The 22,103-nt window shown below is 39.2% G+C and overlaps 1 protein-coding gene across 2 annotated transcripts; it reads right to left on the bottom strand.

Annotated features, from left to right (window-relative positions):
* Positions 1-1,312: 1,312 nt before the first annotated feature.
* IMPACT (impact RWD domain protein) lies at positions 1,313-21,805 on the bottom strand. Of its 2 annotated transcripts, none has more exons than XM_075023163.1 (11): positions 21,690-21,805; positions 20,859-20,987; positions 20,035-20,087; positions 18,981-19,043; positions 15,767-15,852; positions 13,948-14,076; positions 13,558-13,655; positions 6,728-6,801; positions 5,145-5,235; positions 1,883-2,017; positions 1,313-1,516 (listed from the first exon to the last, which is right to left on the bottom strand). In XM_075023163.1, exons 1-11 carry the CDS (start codon positions 21,723-21,725, stop codon positions 1,445-1,447), a joined length of 966 nt encoding a protein of 321 aa, XP_074879264.1. In that variant the 5' UTR covers positions 21,726-21,805; the 3' UTR covers positions 1,313-1,444. The 2 variants fall into 2 exon arrangements, with proteins under 2 accessions (XP_074879264.1, XP_074879265.1); XM_075023164.1 differs by having other exon boundaries at positions 13,558-13,652.
* Between the last annotated feature and the right edge of the window lie 298 nt (positions 21,806-22,103).

Raw genomic sequence — 22,103 nt, 5'->3', positions numbered from 1 at the left:
TATGTAATGCATTAGAGAAGTCTGGAAGCTATTAATAGCAGAAAATTCAAGTGTTTCTTATCATATCATTAACACTTGTTTTTTTCCCCACTCTACACCAATGGAAGTCACTTCAGAATGGTTACTAATGTTCACTACTAGCTGTAACAGTCCAATTTCAAAATCCCTATATTCTTTGTTGAAATCACTGGTTCCCTTAGCTATAAACCACTTAATCCTCAGCTTTTCCACAGGCTCCTAGAGTCCCAACAGTCACAGAACAATCCTCAAAGACATTTTGAAGTAATCTCTTCACATTTCTGTTTATTGCCCATGTCCAGTCTCTCTTATGTCACCAACCAGACCTCATCTAGCATGAACAACTGCATAGCCAGGACCAGGCCCTCCAAGGCCATATAGCACTAGGCCACATGCTTTCCTTTTAGGTATAGAAAATCTAAAACTTCATAAATGACTTGGTCTATGAACCAGGTCTCACCCTCAATACAACAAACGAGGGAATTCAATTCCTAATATAAGACAGATGTTTGAGTTCATACCCAGAAATGGAGAAGCTAAGTAATCGTGCTGGTTTTGGCTCGGATAGAGTTAATCTTCTTCACAGTAGCTAGTATGGGGCTGTTTTGGATTTGTTCTGGAAACAGTGTTGATAATTCAGGGATGTTTTCATTACTGCTGAGCAGTGCTGACACAGAGTCAAGGCCTTTTCTGCTTCTCACCCCACCCCACCTGCGAGGAGGCTGGGGGGGCACAAGAAGGTGGGAGGGGACACAGCTGGGACAGCTCTGGGGTATTCCAGACCATATGACGTCATGCTTAGCAATAAAAAGCTGGGGAAAGAAGGAAGGGGGGGATATTTAGAGTGATGGCGTTCGTATTCCCAAGTCACTGTTACGCGTGATGGAGCCCTGCTTTCCTGGAGATGGCTGAACACCTGCCTGCCGAAGGAAAGTGGTGAATGAATTCCTTGTTTTGCTTTGCTTGTGTGCGTGGCTTTTGCTTTACCTATTAAACTGTCTTTACCTCAATCCACGAGTTTTCTCACTTTTGCCCTCCTGATCCTCTCCCCCATCCCACTGTGAGGGAGGTGAGTGAGTGGCTGCGTAGTGCTTAGTTGCCAGCTGGGGTTAAACCACAACAGTAATCCACATTTTAAATTAGTCAACCATCGTCCAGTGGGAGGGGGTGGGATGGGGAAATGGTTCCAGATGTTGCAATGCTCTCATAACAAGGAGTTGAAACATGTAAGAATACAGAAAACTTGTGTCTAAGCTCTACTTTAGAACAGCAGAAGAAATCACAGAACAAGATGAAAATGTATATATAGCTTTACTGAATTCTCTTTTCAATACAAAACATCTGTTGTATTGGATAAGGCAATAATGTCCATGTTTTCTTTGTATAAATATGTGCAAAATAATCTTTTATAGTTTTTAAAAATAATTCAGTGTTCTGTTCTCTTCTTGTTGTCCTTCCTTATCTTTTTGCTCTTTCCTGCTTGTTTAGATGATTCTTCCTGAAACAAAAAAAAAGCATTTCAAAATTTAAACAACATTCTTACATACCATGAGTATTCTCTCAAGGTCACCCATGAGAATTATTTTTCATACGATCAGTCCTCATAGTTCACTGGGATTTATGAAAGTTTTGAGTTATGTAGTATTTATTCACTCAGTTTCATTAATTTGTCTGCTCTTCCTAGAACTTCTTTGGAAGCTCTAGGATCAAAGAGTCTTTGCACTGATCCTTTGCATATCATCAGTGCATCAAAGCAACCAGAGGATGACGCACATAGTATTAGTTTTCTTCTGCCTTCTTCTGGCAATGACAATTTACACAAGTTCACATACAAATGCCTTCATTCTAAGTGGCCGAAACTTACCACTGAAGGTATATAGTTGTATTCCACAAGTACGTTTCTTGCACAATTGTTTATATGTTTAAAACGATCTGGTCCTAAGAGAATACCTCCATACCAGCGGGATACCACAACTAACACATTATGAACGTTCAAAATCTGTTTAAAAAAAAAAGAAAAGAAAGGAAGAAAGAAAAGTTGTTATTTTTAAATTGAATTAGTTTTACTGTTGACACCAATTTTAAACACAGAAAAAGTCTACTACCTTGCATTTTTAAGAAGAACTTACAATCAGGTCTGTGTCACACATATGTTATCAGAGGATAACAAATAGTGACAAGTCAGCAGTTGTGGTAAGATTCCCTTTCCAAGATCCTACCCAAAGGTAAATTCAAAGTAAAATGAGTCAATATATCCCTTAGAAAGGGTGCAAAGCCTCAGAAACGCAAATGCGCACTACATTTGCTCTGTCATGTGTCAAAAGCTTCAGGCATTACTTAAAGGGAAAAATTACTGATTTAGATTTATTATTCTTTGATATGATGAATTATTATTTCCAGAGTACCTCTGTCACAAAGCAGATTGTCTATCCACATTTCGGAAGTGTCAGTGGATGAGGCTAATAACAGCCAGGGGACAGACATTATACATATGGATACCTAAAATGCCATAAGGTAGTACTGTTGCCATGTGCAGGACTTGGCAACAGCACAGGGATAATACATAAAAACCTCTGCATTTTCTAGGTTTGAGTCTTAGTCCCTTAAAACCAAGCAGTTGCTTTCTGAATTTAAAAAGGCATAAAGTCCACACAACATGAAATAATTGTATTAGCAATTAGGATTGAAAGGAACTAAATGACCTTTATATAGATTTTCTAAGACTGTAACAAAATCAAGTAAAGAGTTAAACAGAAGAGATGATTTCTTTTACTGCAATTAAAGGCAAGAAACATGGAAGGCCTTCAACAGCTTTACTTTTCACAAAATCTAAATGTGATTTGACTAGCTTGAAAGCTAGTATTTATTCCACCTTACAGCAATTCTTTCCTCAAGATCTCCCCATCATCAGCAAACACTAGTAACACAGGGAATGCCAACTGACTTAAGTATCAGAAACACACATCTTGTCAAAATATAAGATACACATTACTGCGTGGAAACGTATAGTGACAATCGCCAGTTAGTATTTTTGCTCAAATTAGTCTTGCACGATTAGTGACTGTAATCCTGAATTTGTCCCTCAAACAAAGGCATCTGAAATCTCTGTGGAATGTCTTCACTTATAAACAGCTTTCAGGTCCTGCGCAGTACTACACTAATGCACACAGATGGCTTGGAGCCAGACAGAGCAAACACAGTTTTATTTGCATAAGGCTGAGAAAAACACTGTGGTCTGCAAGATACCAGGGTGGTTTGGTAGAGGTGAGAAAAATCCCTTAAGAGCTAGCTATCAATAAAGCACGTTAACAACCATTCATCACCTCCTTAAGGAGAAAAATATATATATTTGACTAATTTGAACAATACTATTAGAAGATTCTATCATTGTTTGTGAAAACAGAAATATTCTTAGAATTTTAAAATGAAATGGGTAATGTAAAAAAAAAAAAAGAAAGAATGATAGGAGCAGGTTTTGTGACAGGCATTTTCTACTCTACATTCACACATCAGCCTTAAAGTCTATGTATAGCAACTGTTCACAGTAAACAGGATGCCAAATATAGTTGGGAAATTTTTTAACTCTAAGTTCGAAAGAATTAATCTAAAATACAGTTTCTTGTAACCGGAAGGTGCTATCTTGACTGAAGTGCTAGGTTTATCTGAAACAAGATAAGGTTTCTATTGCAAAAGAGTAACTATAAGTGCTTATAACAGAAAAACTACAAGACCTATGAACATCTAGAAATCAGCCCATAAACTATTTTAATCTTTTCCCATGGGTGAAAATTGCACTTTTCTGATCCCTACAGCAATACTCTTCCAAAACAAAAATATTCCCAGTAATTAGGACTACAGATGGAGAGAGATGATCCATATGATTGAGATACATTCACATTTGAAAGGGGAGACTTCATGTCACTTTCTGAACTGGATTTTTACAGAATATTAAGTGCCTAGACACTGTGTGACAGCTTTCAAATGTATACATTAGCATGTTGAGAAAAACCTGATAAGCTCAGAACAAACTGAGGTACAGTAACTGCAAAGTTGTTTCTTTACATTATTTTTATTACAATAATGTTTTCATACTTATCTCATATACTTGCATATATTACATAACGTAAGTTTTCCTTCCCAAGTCAGGTTTGAGTTAGGAAGTTTCAAAAAGTTCAAAATGAAAAAATGTCAAAATATTTCCATCAATTATATTTTTTCAGAAAAAAAGAGAAAGCTTTGAAATAATAATAATAATAATAATAAAGCAGCTTTAAAACAGTCTCCAGGAATAAGAGTAGAACACATTGAGCAACAGAATATGCAAATAAGCAAAGGACAGGAAAAGAAAATGCCTGTTGTGAAGGGGGCATTGGTCAAAAAAACAAAATTAAAAAGAATGATTAGTGTTCTGATAAAGCTAAGTGACTTGAGGCACTGTATAACATGTACCCAGCTGTCCCCTGTAGTTATGATATTTTATTTATGGTTTTACTAGGGCTTGCATCATGCCAGTGAATCAAAATTTATCAAACTCAATTCACATTTAGCAGCAACTTTGCTGAGGGAGTATTATTTCAACTCTTGAAAACTAAAATATATGTGAGTATGAGGGCTAAGGACCCAGAACTGGAAACGCCACAAAGAAACAGATTAAATGATCAAAATAACTTAACTCCTTCACTCCCACTACCTTTTGCATTTGAAGCTCTACTCTGCAAGTTCAAATATAAGTGTCTTTTTATTATGAATATTTGAGGAAACCGAATGAAAAGCAGTGCATAGGTCAGCTGTTACATTTGGTCCATTAGCTTCTTCCAGTCTTCATTTTCTATAAACCTTACACCACATAGTAAGCATAGGAACCAAAACTTATTTATCTTTTAACCGTTCAAACTATTACTACCACCTATGAAACACTACTTGCTTCTATGATCCAAGACTTGGAAATCCCAATTTACTACATGCATGCAACAGCCGTGTTATTTCTTTCAGCTTTGAGAAAGCAATCATCTATTTGGCTATGAACAGAGCAAGAATTAAAATAATCATCTACAAGTTTATTTACATCGTAGTGATTTTTAAAATCTGTTCAAGACTTCCAGAAGTCAAAGATTAATTTCTATGACCTGCATAAGATGAAGAAGACGTCCACCTGCTGCTGTCTCCCCATCATCTTCACAATCCTGTAAGAATGTCTGCTTATCTTCACAGTATATTCTTAAAAAGAAAACAAAGAGAAAAAAGAAAGAAAAAATTAACATAAAATAGATTTCAAAAATGTGAATCAGCTAACATTTTGACATCATTAATGAAGTCTCAGAGATCTTTCATACACGTGTATCAATTGTACTTCTCTACTAAGGACATTTACATGAAAACAGGGTAAGGCTTAGGGTAAACCACAAATACTTGCCTGTACAGTAGAACAAGTTTTGAGAAGCTTTAAATAGACTTCAGCTACTGCAAGTTAACTCCAGAGGCATTACCAGCGTAAAGTCCCTAATCAGAAAAATCCTTAGGTTTTTGGCCTAATAATTAAGCCTAGCTGAAACCAACTCTATCGGATACAGATTCAAATTATGTTTGAACACACACACCCAAGTTGGAAGAACTCGGACAAAAATATTATGAATAATTAGTTATGTCTATATTTCAGCAGCAGCATGAAACTATTACTGAAATTCGCCTTCAGATTCTCCATGCCATCTCCTTCCTCAGGGGGCACTCCAGGAAACTTTGGGGTATATTGTTTCATGTAAAGGACAGCTGCCTAGGTCTAATTTTCCAGAAGTAACGCTCAGAGGTCTACTGTTTGTTACCAATTGATTTCACAACTTCCGAACTTAGTTAATACACACATGACACAATGACAAAGAGGCTTCTGGTACTAGATGACATATATGAAGCAGTAAGTATGTTTCTGTTGCTTTTTTGAAGTGTATTTAGGTAGTATGCATGAAAGAAGCCAGATAGATCAGCAGCAGCAGCAACAGAAGTCTCCTCTTTACAGAAACCTTTTACTTAGGTAGACTTTTTGGTAAAATAAGCTTTCACTTGCTCTCATTTTGTGTTTCATTAGGATCACACCAGGATGTACATGAACGGATCAGTGTCTATACATGCTTTTTCAGACGACTGGCTCCTCCAGTAATGAAAGGGGCTCCTTTTACTGTCACTTACATTCCTCACAAAACCTACATCACTATCTGGACTGAGACCAATTCATTTCACATAAGCTATGTTCACAAAAGTTGCCAGAGACAGGCCACTGCCAAACGCTGAAACTTCATATGCTTTTTGTTTCAACTCTTATTTCAATTAAAAATTTTCAGCTATTTCTAAATATAAGGTTGGGGAATAAAAAGTTACTTCAACCAATTAAAAACACATTTAGTTCAGGATGCCATAGCACTTCCATGCTCAAACATACAATACAAAGTATAACAACACATATTCAAATCCACTTTTAGTCTTTTTTATTCCTAATGCTGCTTTACTATCTTAACATATTTCCTACCATATGTTCTACTTTCTTGACCTCAAATTCAAAATAAAGCCTAAAACCTTTATCATACAATTAAGAAACCTACTCCCATAAAGTTTTAATAGCAAGGAATTTCTTTGATGGATTTCACTTTTCTCATGTCCTGCATTCATTTGTCAAAGAACACTGAAAAAAAAAAAAAATAAACCACTATTCATCTCTCACCTGTATGCATATATGTTGTGGGTAGCACTTGCAATTTTCTTATTCTCATATAATTTTTCAAGAACTCTCTTTACCTTTAAAAAAACAGAAATACGCTTCCTTTTATAATGGGAATTTCATACGCACCATCTCAATATCACTGCTAAACAAACACCACCTCCTTAATATTATAATGAAACAGTTTTGCACTTTGACATAAAAGGAATTAAATATTCAGTGTGGTAACTCAGGAAGCAGCTTCTCAGTACCCTCATGCTAGTTTCAAATCATTTTTCTGAGATACTGCAAACAGCAGTTCCTTGAATTTGTGCATTGTGTACATTCATGATATTGCTGAAGATGTTTAGTAAAACAATTTGACACTTCTACAAGAGAGACAGTAAGATCTGGAAAACATTTTCAATCTGTATTAAGTATCAATTACACCTGCATACTTTTTACAGCTATAACGTTAAGCTGGAATATAACACAACTTGACATATGTTTTCCCATTACACACTGCTTTTATCTATTTCACAAAAACGTGATGTTTAGAAAGCTCTACTACATTTTGAGTTTTTCCTTTTTCCTCAAATGTACTTTTTTTCAGAGTTACCATTTCACAGAGAGAATAATAAAAAGTGTGTTCTATTTAGGGTCTGAAAGTGTCAGTATTTCCCAGAAAACAGATATTCCCACCATGTCCATCTCTCTTTTCTTCAGAGGTACCAATTTCAAAACATTTATCAATATCAGTTCATCTGTTTCTAATTAAACAAGCCAGCAATTGTTCAACCCTTTCCAATTTGGTCTAGTAAAACAGAGAGCTTTGATCAGACATTGTTTTAGTACATAATACAAAATTAATATTACTTTGAGCAAAACATTACTGAAGCTGAGAAAGCTTGGGAAAACATGCTTGGCAAGTAAATTGCCTTACACTCCAAAGAAAAATGTCTCTGAGGAGTAATCAATATACATATTTAATATCTGTCTTAGTTATACTGTGCTATTTCGAATTCTTCTGGAAGAAATTCAACTTAGAAAAATCACCTCAAATATAAGATACCTGTATTGGATTTATGTGGCAAGGTTTTGGTAGCGGGGGGGGTTACAGGGGTGGCTTCTGTAAGAAGCTGCTGGAAGCTTCCCCTGTGTTCGAGAGAGAGCGAGCCCATACCAGTCGGATCTGAGACGGACCCGCCGCCGGCCAAGGCCGAGCCAAGGATGTATGAGGTCCCGGGTTCAATCCCCGGCATCTCCACCAAAAAGACTGTGATGGGTTGACTCTGGCTGGACGCCAGGTGCCCACCAAAGCCGTTCTATCACTCCCCCATCCTCAGCTGGACAGGGGAGAGAAAAATATAACAAAAACTTGCGGGTCGAGATAAGGACAGGAGAGATCATTCACTAATTACCGTCACGGGCAAAACAGACTCAGCTTAGGGAAAATTAGCTCAATTTATTACAAATCAGCCAGAGTAAGGTAATGAGAAAATAAAACGAAATCTCAGAACACCTTCCCACCACCCCTCCCTTCTTCCTGGGCACAACTTCACTCCCGGATTTCTCCACCAAGCCCCCCCAGCGGCACAAGGGGGACAGGGACGGGGTTTACGGTCATCACACGTTATTTTCTGCCGCTTCACCTCCTCAGGGTGAGGGCTGATCACACTCTTCCCCCGCTCCAGCATGGGGTCCCACCCACGGGGTCAGTCCTCCACGAACTTCTCCAACGTGGGCCATTCCCACGGGCTGCAGTTCTTCACGAACTGCTCCAGCATGGGTCCTTTCCACGGTGTGCAGTCCTTCAGGAGCACGCTGCTCCAGCGTGGGTCCCCCACGGGGTCACAAGTCCTGCCAGAAAACCTGCTCCACGGGCTCCTCTCTCCGCAGATCCGCAGGTCCTGCCAGGAACCTGCTCCAGCGCGGGGTTCCCACGGGGTCACAGCCTCCTTCAGGAACCCACCTGCTCCGGCGTGGGGTCCTCCACGGGCTGCAGGTGGAGATCTGCTCCACCGTGGACCTCCCTGGACTGCAGGGGGACAGCCTGCCTCACCAGGGTCTTCACCACGGGCTGCAGGGGAATCTTCGCTCCAGCGCCTGGAGCATCTCCTCCCCCTCCTTCTTCACTGACCTTGGTGTCCGCAGGCTTGTTTCTCTTACATGTTCTCACTCCTCTCTCCGGCCGCTGTTTCCCACTCTCCCAACTTTTTTTCCTTCTTAAAAATGTTATCCCAGAGGCGTTACCACTATCACTGATTGGCTCGGCCTTGGCCGGCGGCGGGTCCGTCTCAGAGCCGACTGGTATGGGCTCGCTCTCTCTCGAACACAGGGGAAGCTTCCAGCAGCTTCTTACAGAAGCCACCCCTGTAACCCCCCCCGCTACCAAAACCTTGCCACATAAATCCAATACATTACCTCAATGAAAAAAACTCCTGTTATTAACAGAGAACATTGCTTCAGACACCTATTTTCTCCTTTTTTTTTTTTCCCCCTAAAGGGAAATATTGAAGAAAGACAACTTATATTACTTAATACACTTTCATAAATACACTTCAATACATGGACTTAGGGTACAAAGCATATGAAATGATCATCACCTTTGACATTACTTATTTGTCAGCTACCAGGCTCCTAAAAACATACCTTAAAGATTCATTATATGTCTGTATTAGCAATGAACCTCCAAGACAGACACCTAATAGCTAAGCAATAGTTTATCCTTTTTCCTGTCGTAGCTCTTGAGCCTTCTTTTTTTCCCTCCTGTGCCCCTCTATTATTCCTGCTTTAGGGAATTAAGGGATGTAACTCTCTGCATGTCAGTGAGGCACCTGCTCATAAAAGATACAAGATGCTTAACAACAGATCAGTTCTTAGTCCCACCAATGTCAAGTCCAAGAACTACATATATTTTAAGTGTCAGAATAAGCCAAATTGAGACAAGGTAACATATTCTGTTACGTAAGTAACTATGGTATTACTCTGGCTATCATTATTGAAAACTATATTGGAAGTTAAATTCCACCATTAAAAATACTCAGTAAAGGAATTTACACAGCAATCTGTGTACTGTCTTAAAATATCAATTGTTTGGGGGTTGTGTGGTGGGGTTTTTGGTGGCGGGGAAGGGCTGCAGGGGTGGCTCCTGTGAGAAGCTGGTAGAAGCTTCCCTGGCTCCAAGTCAGACCCGCTGCTGGCCAAGGCCAAGGCCAAGCCCATCAGCAACAGTGATGGTGCCTCTGGGAGAACAGATTTAAGAAGAGGTACCTGCAGTGAGTAGGGGGATTGGAATGTGAGAGCAACCCCTCTGCAGACACCAAGGTCAGTGAGGAGGAAGGAGGGGGAAGAGGCGTGCCAGAGGAGGGGATGCCCCTGCAGCCCATGGTGAGACAAGACGGCAGGCTGTCCCCCCCACCCCATGGAAGGGAGCGGGGGAGCAGATGCCCACCTGCAGCCCAGGGAGAAGCCCATACCGGGGCAGGTGGATGCCTCCGAAGATGGCTGTGACTCCATGGGAAGCCCGCACTGGAGCAGTCTGTGACTGAAAATCTGCCCGTGGAAAGCACCCACGCCAGGGAAGTTTGTGAAGGACTGCAGCCCGTGGGAAGGACTCACATTCATGGGCGCGACCCCACGGTGGAGCAGGGGACAAGTGAGGAGTCCTCCCTCTGAGGAGGAAGGAGCGGCAGAGACAACATGTGATGAACTGACCACAACACCCATTCCCCGTTCCCCTGCACCACTGAGGGGAGGAGGTAGAGAGAACTGGGCATGAAGTTGAGCCAGGAAGGAGGGAGTGGTGGGAGGAAGGTGTTCTAAGGTTTGGTTTTTACTTCCTAATATCCTTGTTTTGATTTGATTGGTAGTAAATTAAATTGATTTTGTTTCTTCCCCAAGTTGAGCCTGTCTTTTGCCCGTGACCGTAAGTGGTGAGTGATTCCTCCCTGTCCTTGTCTTGACACACAAGATTTTCTTTGTATTTTCTCCTCATCCCACCAGGGCTGGCGGGGGGGAGCAGTGAGCAAGCAGCTTTGTGGTGCTTTGTTACTGGCTGGGCTTAAAACACGACATCAGTGAATATCACTGCAACATATAGATTATGCAGATAAAGTATTATGGGCATATACTAATCTCCTCAGCTGATAAGGAAGCTAGGTTTCACTACAGGCGCAGTGTTTACCCTATTCCTCACCTCTTCTGGCTTCCTTTCAGAAAAATTAGTCCATACTACAGCAAAGCTTCCCTGCAGTCTGAAGACCAAATCACCTCACACTGTAGAGCAAGACTCTGAAACAAGATGGATTTGACATTTGAGGAATTGCTCTATCTTTATACTAACCACATACCAATAAGTCTTGACTGGAAATTCCTAGGTTTATTGAATTGTATATATTGTCTTTAAAAAAAAGTCATAAAAGAAGAAATTAAGAATGTCTTTGCATGCAAAAGGGAAATTACTAACTTGCTTTAAGTGAGTACAATTTCTTGACACAGACCTGCCCTTTTGGAAACCCATGTCTATGGGTACAGAATTCCTCGTAAGTTGGAACAATCTTACTCATAATCATGATCAAAGAGCATGAGTTTTTTAAAATGAGAAAAGGACATTAAGACAATGATTGCAATTTCTTCCCTTTCTAAAGCAACACAGTTCACAGGGACTCACAGTTCATAGGGACTGAGCACAGCTAAGAAAGCCCCTGAAATGCAGTGCTACTTTAATCAAAATGGTAATGTACCAGGTATTTTAAAACACTGAGTTATTCCACATTAACCTAATGAATAAAATTACTTTCACTTTGCAAGCAGGAAAAGAACAGCTCAAAAAAGCTGAAAACGTGTTCAGAAAAGCTCAACAGAGAAAAATAAGATAGATGACAAGATAGATGTGAAAAGCACAGCACATTCTTGAAGGTGTAAAAATAAAATTAGTAATAATTTTTTTCCTCAAACACATAAGAAGCTGAAGCTTACCAGAGACCTGTACTGCCAGCAAATAAATATAATATATATATATATAAGAGAATCACTTAAAGGAGATACAGCTATAGCACAAAAACCTAAAAGAATGTACAGTGTGTATGATCTTAAAAGGTCAGGCAACGATGATATAGTGGAGCCTTACCACAGAATAAGGTTGAGCAAGCTGATAAAATGAATAAAAACATATCAGCAAAACCAGATCATATTTATGTAAAAGTTTAAAGGGAATTCGAGTATGAAGCTGTTGAACTATAGAAAAGGTATCTAACCTACCAGTTAAAACTGTTTCTGCAGCACAAGGTGACTGATGCAATACCAACATCTCAAAAGTACTCCAGGAAGGATGCAGGGAACTAAAGACCAACAAGTCTTATGTCCATACTAGACAAACTAATGAGGGAGAAGCAAAACCCCCAAAACCACAGACAGCTTAAAATGTTCCAGCTTTTGTGTAGAAAAATATGCCTCAAAACCCTGTCAATCTGTCAACACTCTTTCAGAGTCACTGAGCATGTAGTAGATCTAGCTTACCTGGAATTTCAAAAAGCATTTGACATGATCCCTTACCAAAAATTCTTAAAATAAAAGCTAGAATTGGATAAAAGGAAAGAAGAAAATCCTCTCAAGGTTTAACTCTCAGTTAATGGCAAGAAAAGACAAGTAGATCAGTAGCTTCCCTACTAAACAGGGATCATCAAAGAAGGCTGATGTTAATAGATGCAAAGTGATGTACAAAGTGACTCCAAACGAGTTATTAGCATCTGCAAAAAGTCATCTTGGAGCTATAACAGACATTTCTATGAAAGTACCAGCTCAGTGCTCAGCAGAGGTCAAAAAAGTAAACTGAAAGGTATTACTAGGAAAAGAACATGGAAAAAAAACTTCACACCACTCTATAAATCCTTGGAGTGATTGCATCTTCAGTGTTGTGTATAGTTCTAGTCTGCATTTCAAAAACATTACAGCAGACATTACACATACCAAAATAGACTGGGGGGGGGTGTGTGTCTTCCGCCTCGAAAAGAGAAAACTAAAGTCTGTAAAATATGATAGATGTCTATAAAAATCCAACTGCACAGAGAAAGCAGAGAAGTACAACAAAATTAGGAGTGACTGATTCACAGCAAACACAGGAAGGTGTATTTTTGTACAATGCTGTGGATTCCAAAAGTTAATTCTGGTGCAAGAAGTAACAGGACAAATTCCACAAAAGATTAAAAAAAAAAAAAATCATTAATATTAAACACAAGGATACTTTCTTCACCTTGTGTTAAACTGCTGAAAGAGGGGAAGCATGACTGGAAGCAAAATGTAGCTGCCCTTTTCTAGCACTCTGTCTAGGTCTACATTCACCGATGATTCCAATAAGAGATAGGAAGTAGTGCAGACATTTTTTCTGGTTGTGGACAAATACAAATCTAGAAGCATGCCTACCCCTCTCACTTAGGTCTTGATAAAGATTTATTTATGTATTATCCAAGTGTATTTTTCAATAGAATTCCTTTCTGAACGAGGGAAAACATTTACAAACTCATTTTCATTCATTTTCGAAGTAACACATGGTAGACTCAGTAGCTTCCAAACATCTTGTGATAAACTCACCAACATCCAAAAGCCAAATTTCGATGTTCTTATTCTCTTACATCTAATGGACATAATGGTAAAGAATAGCAGGAAGCACTGCAGAGCTGATATTTAGAACTATTTAGCTGACAGTGAAAGCAAGAAACTGATGACTACTCAGACAGTATTAGCACACAAAGACGCAAAGACAGACAGATGTATTTGGCTAATCCCAAGTATTTCAGTAATATTTTGTCAAGCTCAAAATACATACAGAACAAGTAGAATTGATCTCTACTTACTTGTCTGGGTGTCACCACAGGAGCCAGATGTGCCTGGAAAGTACTCCTTCGATCTGTGATTGGGTTTCCATGATGTATGGATGGCAGTTCTTCATCTGCTGATCACAAACAAGGAAGTGCTTGTTTTCTTTTAAGGGTACTGAAACAACTTATATGGCTACATAAGTAAAGAATGTCTCAACTTCAAAAAAGGGATTTGTTAAAGTGAAGTACACATGACATACAGAACTAGCAAAAATATGTTTTGGGTTTTTTTTTTACAATTGTTATTAATCTTTATTATAATTTTAATGTTATTAATTTTACTCAAAAGCTGAATAGAAAACCTGCATCTTAAGGTCTCTCTCTTCTAAATAATTTCATCAGAATTAACAAGGGCATATTTTTTACCTTCTTGACTTTCAGATGTAATGTAATTTAACATTTTAATTGGATCTTCCTGAACAGGCTGATAGTCTAGGAGAAAATAATCTCCATCATCTTCGTCAACTTCTTCACTGGTTTTCTTAATATCTGGTTCTATTAAGATACAAGTAGTAGAATTTATTACACATTTTTTTGCAAGACAAAATTTCAAATTCTTTTCCCCAAAAATCTCTGGCTTTTCAGTTCAAATCAGTCTGCTGTTAAGAATTATGAAATGCAGAATAGTAATGTTAATTACAACAAAACCCAGAAATTCTTAGTCCAGTATTAACTAAAATCTTCCTTAGAGTTAGGAATACAATACTCATGCTACAGGATCCATACATCATATCTTCTGTTTCAATACTAATTAACAGTATTTCTAAGAAGAAAAGAACAACAATGTTTATAACTTCCATTAAACATTTACAATGCTACCATTAATTTAATCTGAATTTAGAGACCAAAATAATCTGTTTCACAAGACCTCTAGTCATTTATTGGTCATTTGGGGAAAAATGTAGAGCTTTTGTTCAATGCTACTTCATGAGGTTATAAAATCATTATATTTGAAACACCCCTCTGGACATGTTTCAAGCACTCAGGATTTTGGGAATCCCAATTTTCCTTCATGCATAGGACATACAAAAAATAACAGTCAATAGCAAAAGAGTAAATATCACACACAGTTAGTGCTGTGGCAACTGGATTTAGAGGGAATCTACCATACAGACAAGTTAATATATCACAATCTAATTTCCTATTTAGAGGGCCTATGATGTAGTGATGATGCAGTTTTTATAAGATAGGTATTTTCCATAAAAAAAGCAGAGGGTGATATAGCATGTTCAAAAGGCCTAGAAAAATCATTAGATGTATTAAGTAGAAGCCACAAGGTTGCTGTCAAAATACCTAACAAATTTCCAATATTGTCAGTAAAATTTTCACTTCTCAGTATCCACTCCTTTAATCACGTCAATGAAAAATTACTTTTTAAACGTCTGTGATGTAGCAACAAAATGCACAGTTTATTGAAAGACTAAAACTAGACCTTATCATGAAGCAGCACTGAAAACACACTTTTTTTTTTCTCTTCAGTCTTTTATTCTTCACAGGACTAAGCTAACATCCATGACATAGAAAAATACTTCTATTTTCTTTTGGCACAAGTGCATGCATGCATGTCACTCATGCATTTCATAGCAGTTTAGCATTTTAATGCACAAAAAAAACCACAAAAAAAACCCACTACTTTTTGAAAGAACAACTGAATTTACACAAACTCTATCACTGTAAGAGTAACAGCAGAAGAATCACTGCAACTCTAGCAATGATGTACTTCTCATCCCAATATAGTAAAATACAATTAAGACGGAATACTTGGTCATTTGTCTGTATACTCCACTGAAGTTTACCTTCTCTTGAGGCTAATCCTAATCCTCCAAGAGTATACTCAACACCAGAAATTAATTACTGATATGAATCATTCCTTTGCAGAACAGAGGACAATGCATAATGTGCCTGTGTGCAGCACTCTGCTTTCATGCAAGTAATTTAATTCTTGAGAGAACTGAGGACCTTGTTCTAGATCACTGAGGCCAACCTCCTCCTTTTTTTCCCCCTACTGCTTTTTTTAAAAAGGGAAGCTATCACTGTAAAACAGTAAGCCATGACACTGGAGACTGTTGTTTTCTGTTACTTAGATCCCATACAAAACTGGGCATAAAGCTTTAACTTGTAATGAAATCTTAATTTGTAGTGGAACAAGAAGTAAACTGAAAAACCTGTGTATTTTCTGAAGTACCTGGGTCTGATGACTGTGCCTTTTCTATCAGAACTTCTCGTATCTTCTCCACCCATAAATAAAGTATACTTTCACCAAGGTTCTGTCTGGAAGTTAAAACTCAACAGTGAATGAAGAATCATTCTTGCAGATGTCACTTGGAAAATACACCAAATAACATACAGATTTCAGGCATGCAGAAATAGAACATTACAATCTAGTGAGATAAAGAGCTTAGACAGCCTTGTGGAAAGTTCTGTCTCAGTAGTTCACTGGGTGAAACACATAGTATCTGCATCATTATATACTCCCTCTGTGGCTTGCTTTATTTTATTTTTATTTTTAAAGATTAAAAGCACCAATGCTGGAGGAAAACAGGCAACTGACAGAAACTTTCTGGCCACTAAGGAAAGGGAAAGCAACTGTGAGAAGAGTAAGCTGGACAGTCCTCAGTATTTTCAAAAGAATACTAAGCCAGGATGTCTAGCCTTAGAGCTTGCTCTCGATCAGTTTTCTCTACAAAAAGTACTGTACTGACAGTGATGAGCTCCTTCAGCTGCTCTGTGGCTGTAGAGGACTCCTTCCCCTCATGTTTGGGTGGGGGGGCTCTTCCTTGGAACAGCCCCACTTCTCTTCACCCTCAAGCAGTCAGTGCATACACAGCAGAGGTTGGTCTTGGTGGACTGCGATCGTAGGTCAGTGGCAGCAGACACAGGGGAGCATTGGACTGATATGCTAGAGTTTGGGTAACAAGCAGTCCTATAGGACAGGGAGGTAAAGATTTAGGTCTAGGAGTCCTTAGTCAAGGGGCACAGGTGTGTATTAAGGTACTGGGGAAGGATGAGATGAACACATTTTTCATGCGCATATTCAGAGTTAAGAAATGCTGCCTTAATGTGCAGCATGACCCAAACAACTCAAAATGTATTTAAAATGGTGTCCTGAAAAGTTGTCTTCACAATTATATTTTAATATGTTTATGAACTGTGCATGTTTGTCTCAAAAACAAAACTAAAGATTTAGGGCCGTAGGTAACTTGGTTTCTCATTGATTTTATTCTTACTGCCACCATCTGGGGCACCATGTAAGTACATATCAGTGACAAAATTACATTTTTAAACTCTTACTTTGCTTAATGTATACAGCACTACTGCTGAATACATTCAGAAATTCAAACAAATATACATTTTAAAGAAAAATATTCAAGCAAAAATAAGGAATTTATAAACTTGTAGCTCTGTCTTCAAAATCTGGGCAGACTCCAGAACAATTCAATGCCCTGATTTCATGCTGCTTCTAATCACACAGAAGCACTAGTTTAATACATGAAGAGCTACATTTGTTTTAATGATGGAATGAGAGATTAGACAATGAATAAGATTTCTTTGTTTTGTGCAAGTAAATAGCAATTTCTTCAGCTAAAACCCAATTTCAGTTTCTGCATATTTGCAAATTATACTTAGTCTGAACAGTTACCTTTCTATGCTGCTATTTTCTTGTCACTTGTGCCTAAGTCATGAAACAAAGCTTTCTATTGAGTAAAAGTCTTACCAGAACAGCATCTTGGAAGAAAAAAAACCAACAAAAAACAAAACCAAACATTTGCTACATTTTTAAGAAGTTTTTGTCTCCCAAACCAGACTTCTCATCTGTAATTAATCCACTTTTTCCACTTCTTTAAGAAGACACAGTGATTGACAGTATAGTTCATATTGATTTAGATTGCAGAACTATACAATTTAGATCACTAGAGACTAGAAACCTGGTAAAACACACAATGTAAATGATGCAGAGTACCTCTGTTTATCTGACAACTATTTAGACACTGGATAGATAAAAGACTTTCACAAACACTGTGTGCATCAGTGACTACTCCAGAAGGTTTTTAAACAGTCTAAAATTACATAGATGGCCTAAGGTACAAACACATTCATCTCCTGCTGAACAAACAACGAGAAGAGACCAGTGAATGCTCTGAACAGCAACTGATACAGACAGAATGCAGCTGCAAGGGACTGATCTAACTAGCACAATTTAACAGCCTACAAGATCGCAGGGGGAAAGAAAAAAAAACTTAAAAAAAAAAACCCCCAAACTGCTTCACGACCATGCTGTTTCTCCTCACAGTCCTCACATGGTAACTTGCACCAGATGCTCAAGGCATTTGAAGAACCACCTACAGCAGCTTTACCTCTGGTAGACTCCTGAAAATCCTATGAACCTGGACAGGGTTAAGGACAATCTCTGTCCTTTTTGCTCCACTGAACAACTGTGGCTAATATGATCCCACAGAACTTTTCACTTAAAATCCCTGTGCATTTTTAACACTTCAAATTCAATTTTACTTGCTTAAATTATCTGTTTCTTAATTAGATAAGAAACCCAGTTAATCAAAGTAACTGAGTAATTAGATAAAAAACCCTCATGCAACCTAAGTGCTCTCTTCCTTATTTTATAGCATTAAAAAAACATTTCTTATGCAAGATGTTCAGATTTCAGTATTTTGGGCATGACTGTGCTTCCTTATGAAGTATTTTCATTTCATTTAGTTTATATTATCTTTGGGATCTGAAAGAATCAAATAAACCATATTAAATTACTACATTTACTCCCCAACTTCACCGTAATTCAAAAACACGTAATTTGAGTATTTCTAAACGTTCTCATGCATTCATTATGTGTTGTTGTTAGCTGCACACTGTGATAATAAACAGTTCGCTATGTTACAGATTCTAGTTAATAGATTCTACACGTGCTTAATTTGTTTTAAAACCTATTTACCCCTCAGCTATCTTTAATAAAAAGTGTTTTGCCACTTATACTCTAAGACACAAACAAACGTTTTCACATCCTGTGGTTTAACATTCAAATGCAGAATAGCTGCAGAAATCTCACACTTCATAGCACCAATTCATAAGCAATCTCATAGATTCTAATGGGAGTCTATTCTATTAGCAGTCAAAATGAAGACTTCCATCCTTATACAACACCAGGTCTAAACAATATAAAAGAAATCTGTCAGAGTTTAACACAATTTGTTCTTGCAAAATGCTTAGTAAATACACGACACCTTTAACTGTAAGATATATAAAAGAAACTTGCTGTTTTATGGCTATTCCAGCAATCGCTTCACAACTACTAGTTCATGCAGATACTTCAAAAGCATACATTGAGCAGGGCATGCAACTGAAAATACACTGTCTCCTTTTACTATATTCCACAGTCTCTAACTTACACATATATTTCTTCCAAGACATTTGCTAGTTCCGTATAATCTTGTCCTCGAAGCCAAGGGGCACTAGAATGAAAAGAAATACCATGAAAATTGTGCCCATATGCTGATTCCAACATCTCAACAAACATTCATTTTAAAATAAATGTGATAAACACCTTGAAAATAAAACATTGTCAACCATTCCCACTTAACAAGATTCCAGTTGTAAACATCTTGGTAAAAGCATGATCACCCAGTTCTCTTTCAAGATTCCTAACTTGGGCTGCCTTTTCTTACCTCAGGAAAGAAAGCTGAACCTGTTTTTTTATGGTAGGCCATTGTCACTCCAGAGTCACCTTACCTATTATTAGTTTACCTTTCTAACTCCTTCAGCACCGTAGTACCTATTCTATTTAGAATGATCCTTTGGTTCTGTACCTGTATCCTCCTGGTCTCATGTTAAACTATAAACTTTGCCTCAAGTTTATCAGCACTATTTCATATTGCCTTGTCAATACTGCTGACCAAAACTCAGTAGATATGCTGTGTGTCATGCCCTGCAGGTCCCTCTACCATCCAAATCAGGGACCTGACTTACCCGTCTCCATACCCATGTTGTTTACATGTCAGGAGACATGGGGAGAGCAGGGAAGGAAAACAGGAAAATGGCACATACCACAGCTCCCTCACAACAAGAGTCAGTGCTCAGCTGAAAAGCATGCCTTACAATCTGAAACAAGGATCCAGACAAGAGGGGTACACCCAATGAAGTGATGAGACATCATTGTCCAACACAACAGGCAGCAAACACCACATCTGCAGTCTAATTGCTGTCTTGCCACGAAACAATGCTGCAAGAATTAGAGTTGAGGGCAGAGAGCAAACTGTCATAGGGAGCTCCGTGAGGCTAAGCCAGGAAAAAAAACCACCATGTTTTCTTGCTGAAAACATCCCCCATCCTTGGTATACTTTAATTGAGGGAGTCATCTTAATTAAACTTCAACTTACACTGTAAACAATTAACAGTGATAATTCAGAAAAGAAATACAAATGTTTGGAAGAAAACTTCACTTACTTCAGTTGATAAATAGGTGGCTCTGCAGTTGGATATCCTGGCGGCAAAATCACCTGAAAGAAATTGAGGGTAAGTATTCACTGGACTACTCCTCTCAGCTATCTGAGCTTTACTGACAAACTCTGATGTCAAGCACTAGGACTACAATCAGTGTTACAAATGAAGATAATAGTTAGCTATCTTGTTACAGAATGACAACGAAACCTGAACATCTGCATTTAGGATTCCAATAATGGTAATGCATACAAATATCATAGTTCATGGTGCAATTTTTGTGGATGAAGTGTCATGCAAAATAAAGTGCAGAAGAAATTTTAAAGGAGCTGCATGCATGGTTACTGGACTTATTTACGTGGCACTGCACTTCCGTAAGTAGACATTTCAGTGTTTCTTCCACTAAGTCAGCTTACTGTTTTCAGTTCTGTAAACATAAAGTAGCAAATTACTCAATTAAGTTGATGCAAATTTTGTTTTGTCTCCACACTTTCCAGAAAGTAAATCTAAGAGCAATTGCAGCAGATTCACTGAGGTGTCCTATACAAAGTCAATGTAAAAAATATTTTTAAAATTAGTCTTTGTATAAAAACACTGAAATCAGTTTTTGTCAGGTGTGGAATTAGGATACATAACTACTGAAAATATCACAAGCACACTGATGTGTTACAGAACAATCACTGAAAAGCCTATCAGAGATTCGAATCTAAAAACTCTTTAATCCGAGTAGATAATGAATCCTATTTAAAAAGGTTTCATGCATGCACAAGATTTTGCCTGGCATCAGTCCAACTGCAAATCCTGTGCCAAACTCCTTAACGCCACTATACCTGCAGACAGAGGGTCCATTTTGGTTGATCCAGACAATCATTAATCTTAATGCAATAGATTTTTTCATCTTCATCAACAACACACCAATCTTCACCATATATGGATGAAAGGGCTTCAATTTCATCAATCTAGAAAAAGCATTATGCAAAAATAAATAACACCCCCACACACAAGCTTGTCTGCCAGTCACAGTTTTAAGTCTTGCTCTTTTACAGCTTATTTACAGATGTGGTAAGATTCACTACAATGGAAGGCCATAAATATTAGGGATCCAAATCCCGATTCACAGCATAAGTAACTTTTGCTCAGTTCTTCCGTACACACGCCATCTCTTACATTTCTATGGATAATCCTATAATTCTCAGTGGCAACAAGGTGAGCAAAGTGACGTGGAGCAGCTACAACAGGTCCCTGCAGCTCTCAACCAGTGCTGCTCCTGGTTGGGTCATCCCCCTGCGGGGGAAAGACCCCAAGGCCTTGGTACTAGCTCTTACTAAGTCAGAGCGAACAAATTTATCCAGCGAATTCCCGTAAAAACCGGAGAGCCACCTTCCGCCTAGAAATTAAACACCTGAAATGGGTCTTCAATGCAAATGTGCAATCACCCGTTGATGCATGAACAAAGACAACCGCGCTGCCACTTGGACAGCACCGCGGCCCAGGGGCAGGGAGCTCCCCACAAGGCCGGGGTTCACCAGAAGCCACCTGAAGTCACCGCTTTCGACGCGGCGCTCATACTGCCTGCCCGAGGACACCGCGGCCCGGCCCGTGACACCCCAAGCACATACGCACGGCTCCCCGCTCCCCTCCTCACCCCCACCGCCGCTCACTTGCTGCTGAGCCCTTTCCGCGTCACTCGCCGCCATCGGTACCCGAGGGTCGGAGGAAAAGGGCAGGCAGCTGCCCGGCGCGGGGCCGTGTGCGCATGCGCCGACGGGGGAGTTTGCGCAGTAGTGGCGGTGAAGCTGCCTGCCCTTCCCTCCGCCAGCACTCCCTCCCCGCCGACGGGCGGGCGCATGCGCAGAGCTTCGCAGTGAGGCGCCGGTGCTAAGCCGCCGTCCGCGCGGGTCGGTCTCCCGGTAGGTCGCCGGGGGCCTCGTCCCGTCCCTCTTTGGTCGGCGTGCCCGTGCGGTTGCTGTTGCGTCCCGGATCCCAACCGGCGAGAGGATCGAAAGGGTAGAGGCGGCTGCTCAGGGGGACTCGAAGACTTCACGGGAGAGACGGGCTCTGGTCGCCCGCCCTCG

Source organism: Buteo buteo, chromosome 3 (genome assembly GCF_964188355.1).
Source record: "Buteo buteo chromosome 3, bButBut1.hap1.1, whole genome shotgun sequence".
Taxonomy (NCBI): Eukaryota; Metazoa; Chordata; class Aves; order Accipitriformes; family Accipitridae; genus Buteo; species Buteo buteo.
Note: the sequence above shows the minus strand (reverse complement) of the source record. Positions and strands in the feature narration are given on the sequence as shown.

Bases quoted from the DNA above. Each gene is read 5' to 3' on its own strand.
- IMPACT (XM_075023163.1), bottom strand. From the start codon at position 21,725: ATGGCGGCGAGTGACGCGGAAAGGGCTCAGCAGCAA. The intron at 20,088-20,858 runs GTATAGTGGCGT...AATTTCTTTCAG, and splicing joins AATGGACCCTCTGTCTGCAG to GTGATTTTGCCGCCAGGATA. The intron at 19,044-20,034 runs GTAAGTGAAGTT...TTTTCATTCTAG, and splicing joins CCACCTATTTATCAACTGAA to TGCCCCTTGGCTTCGAGGAC.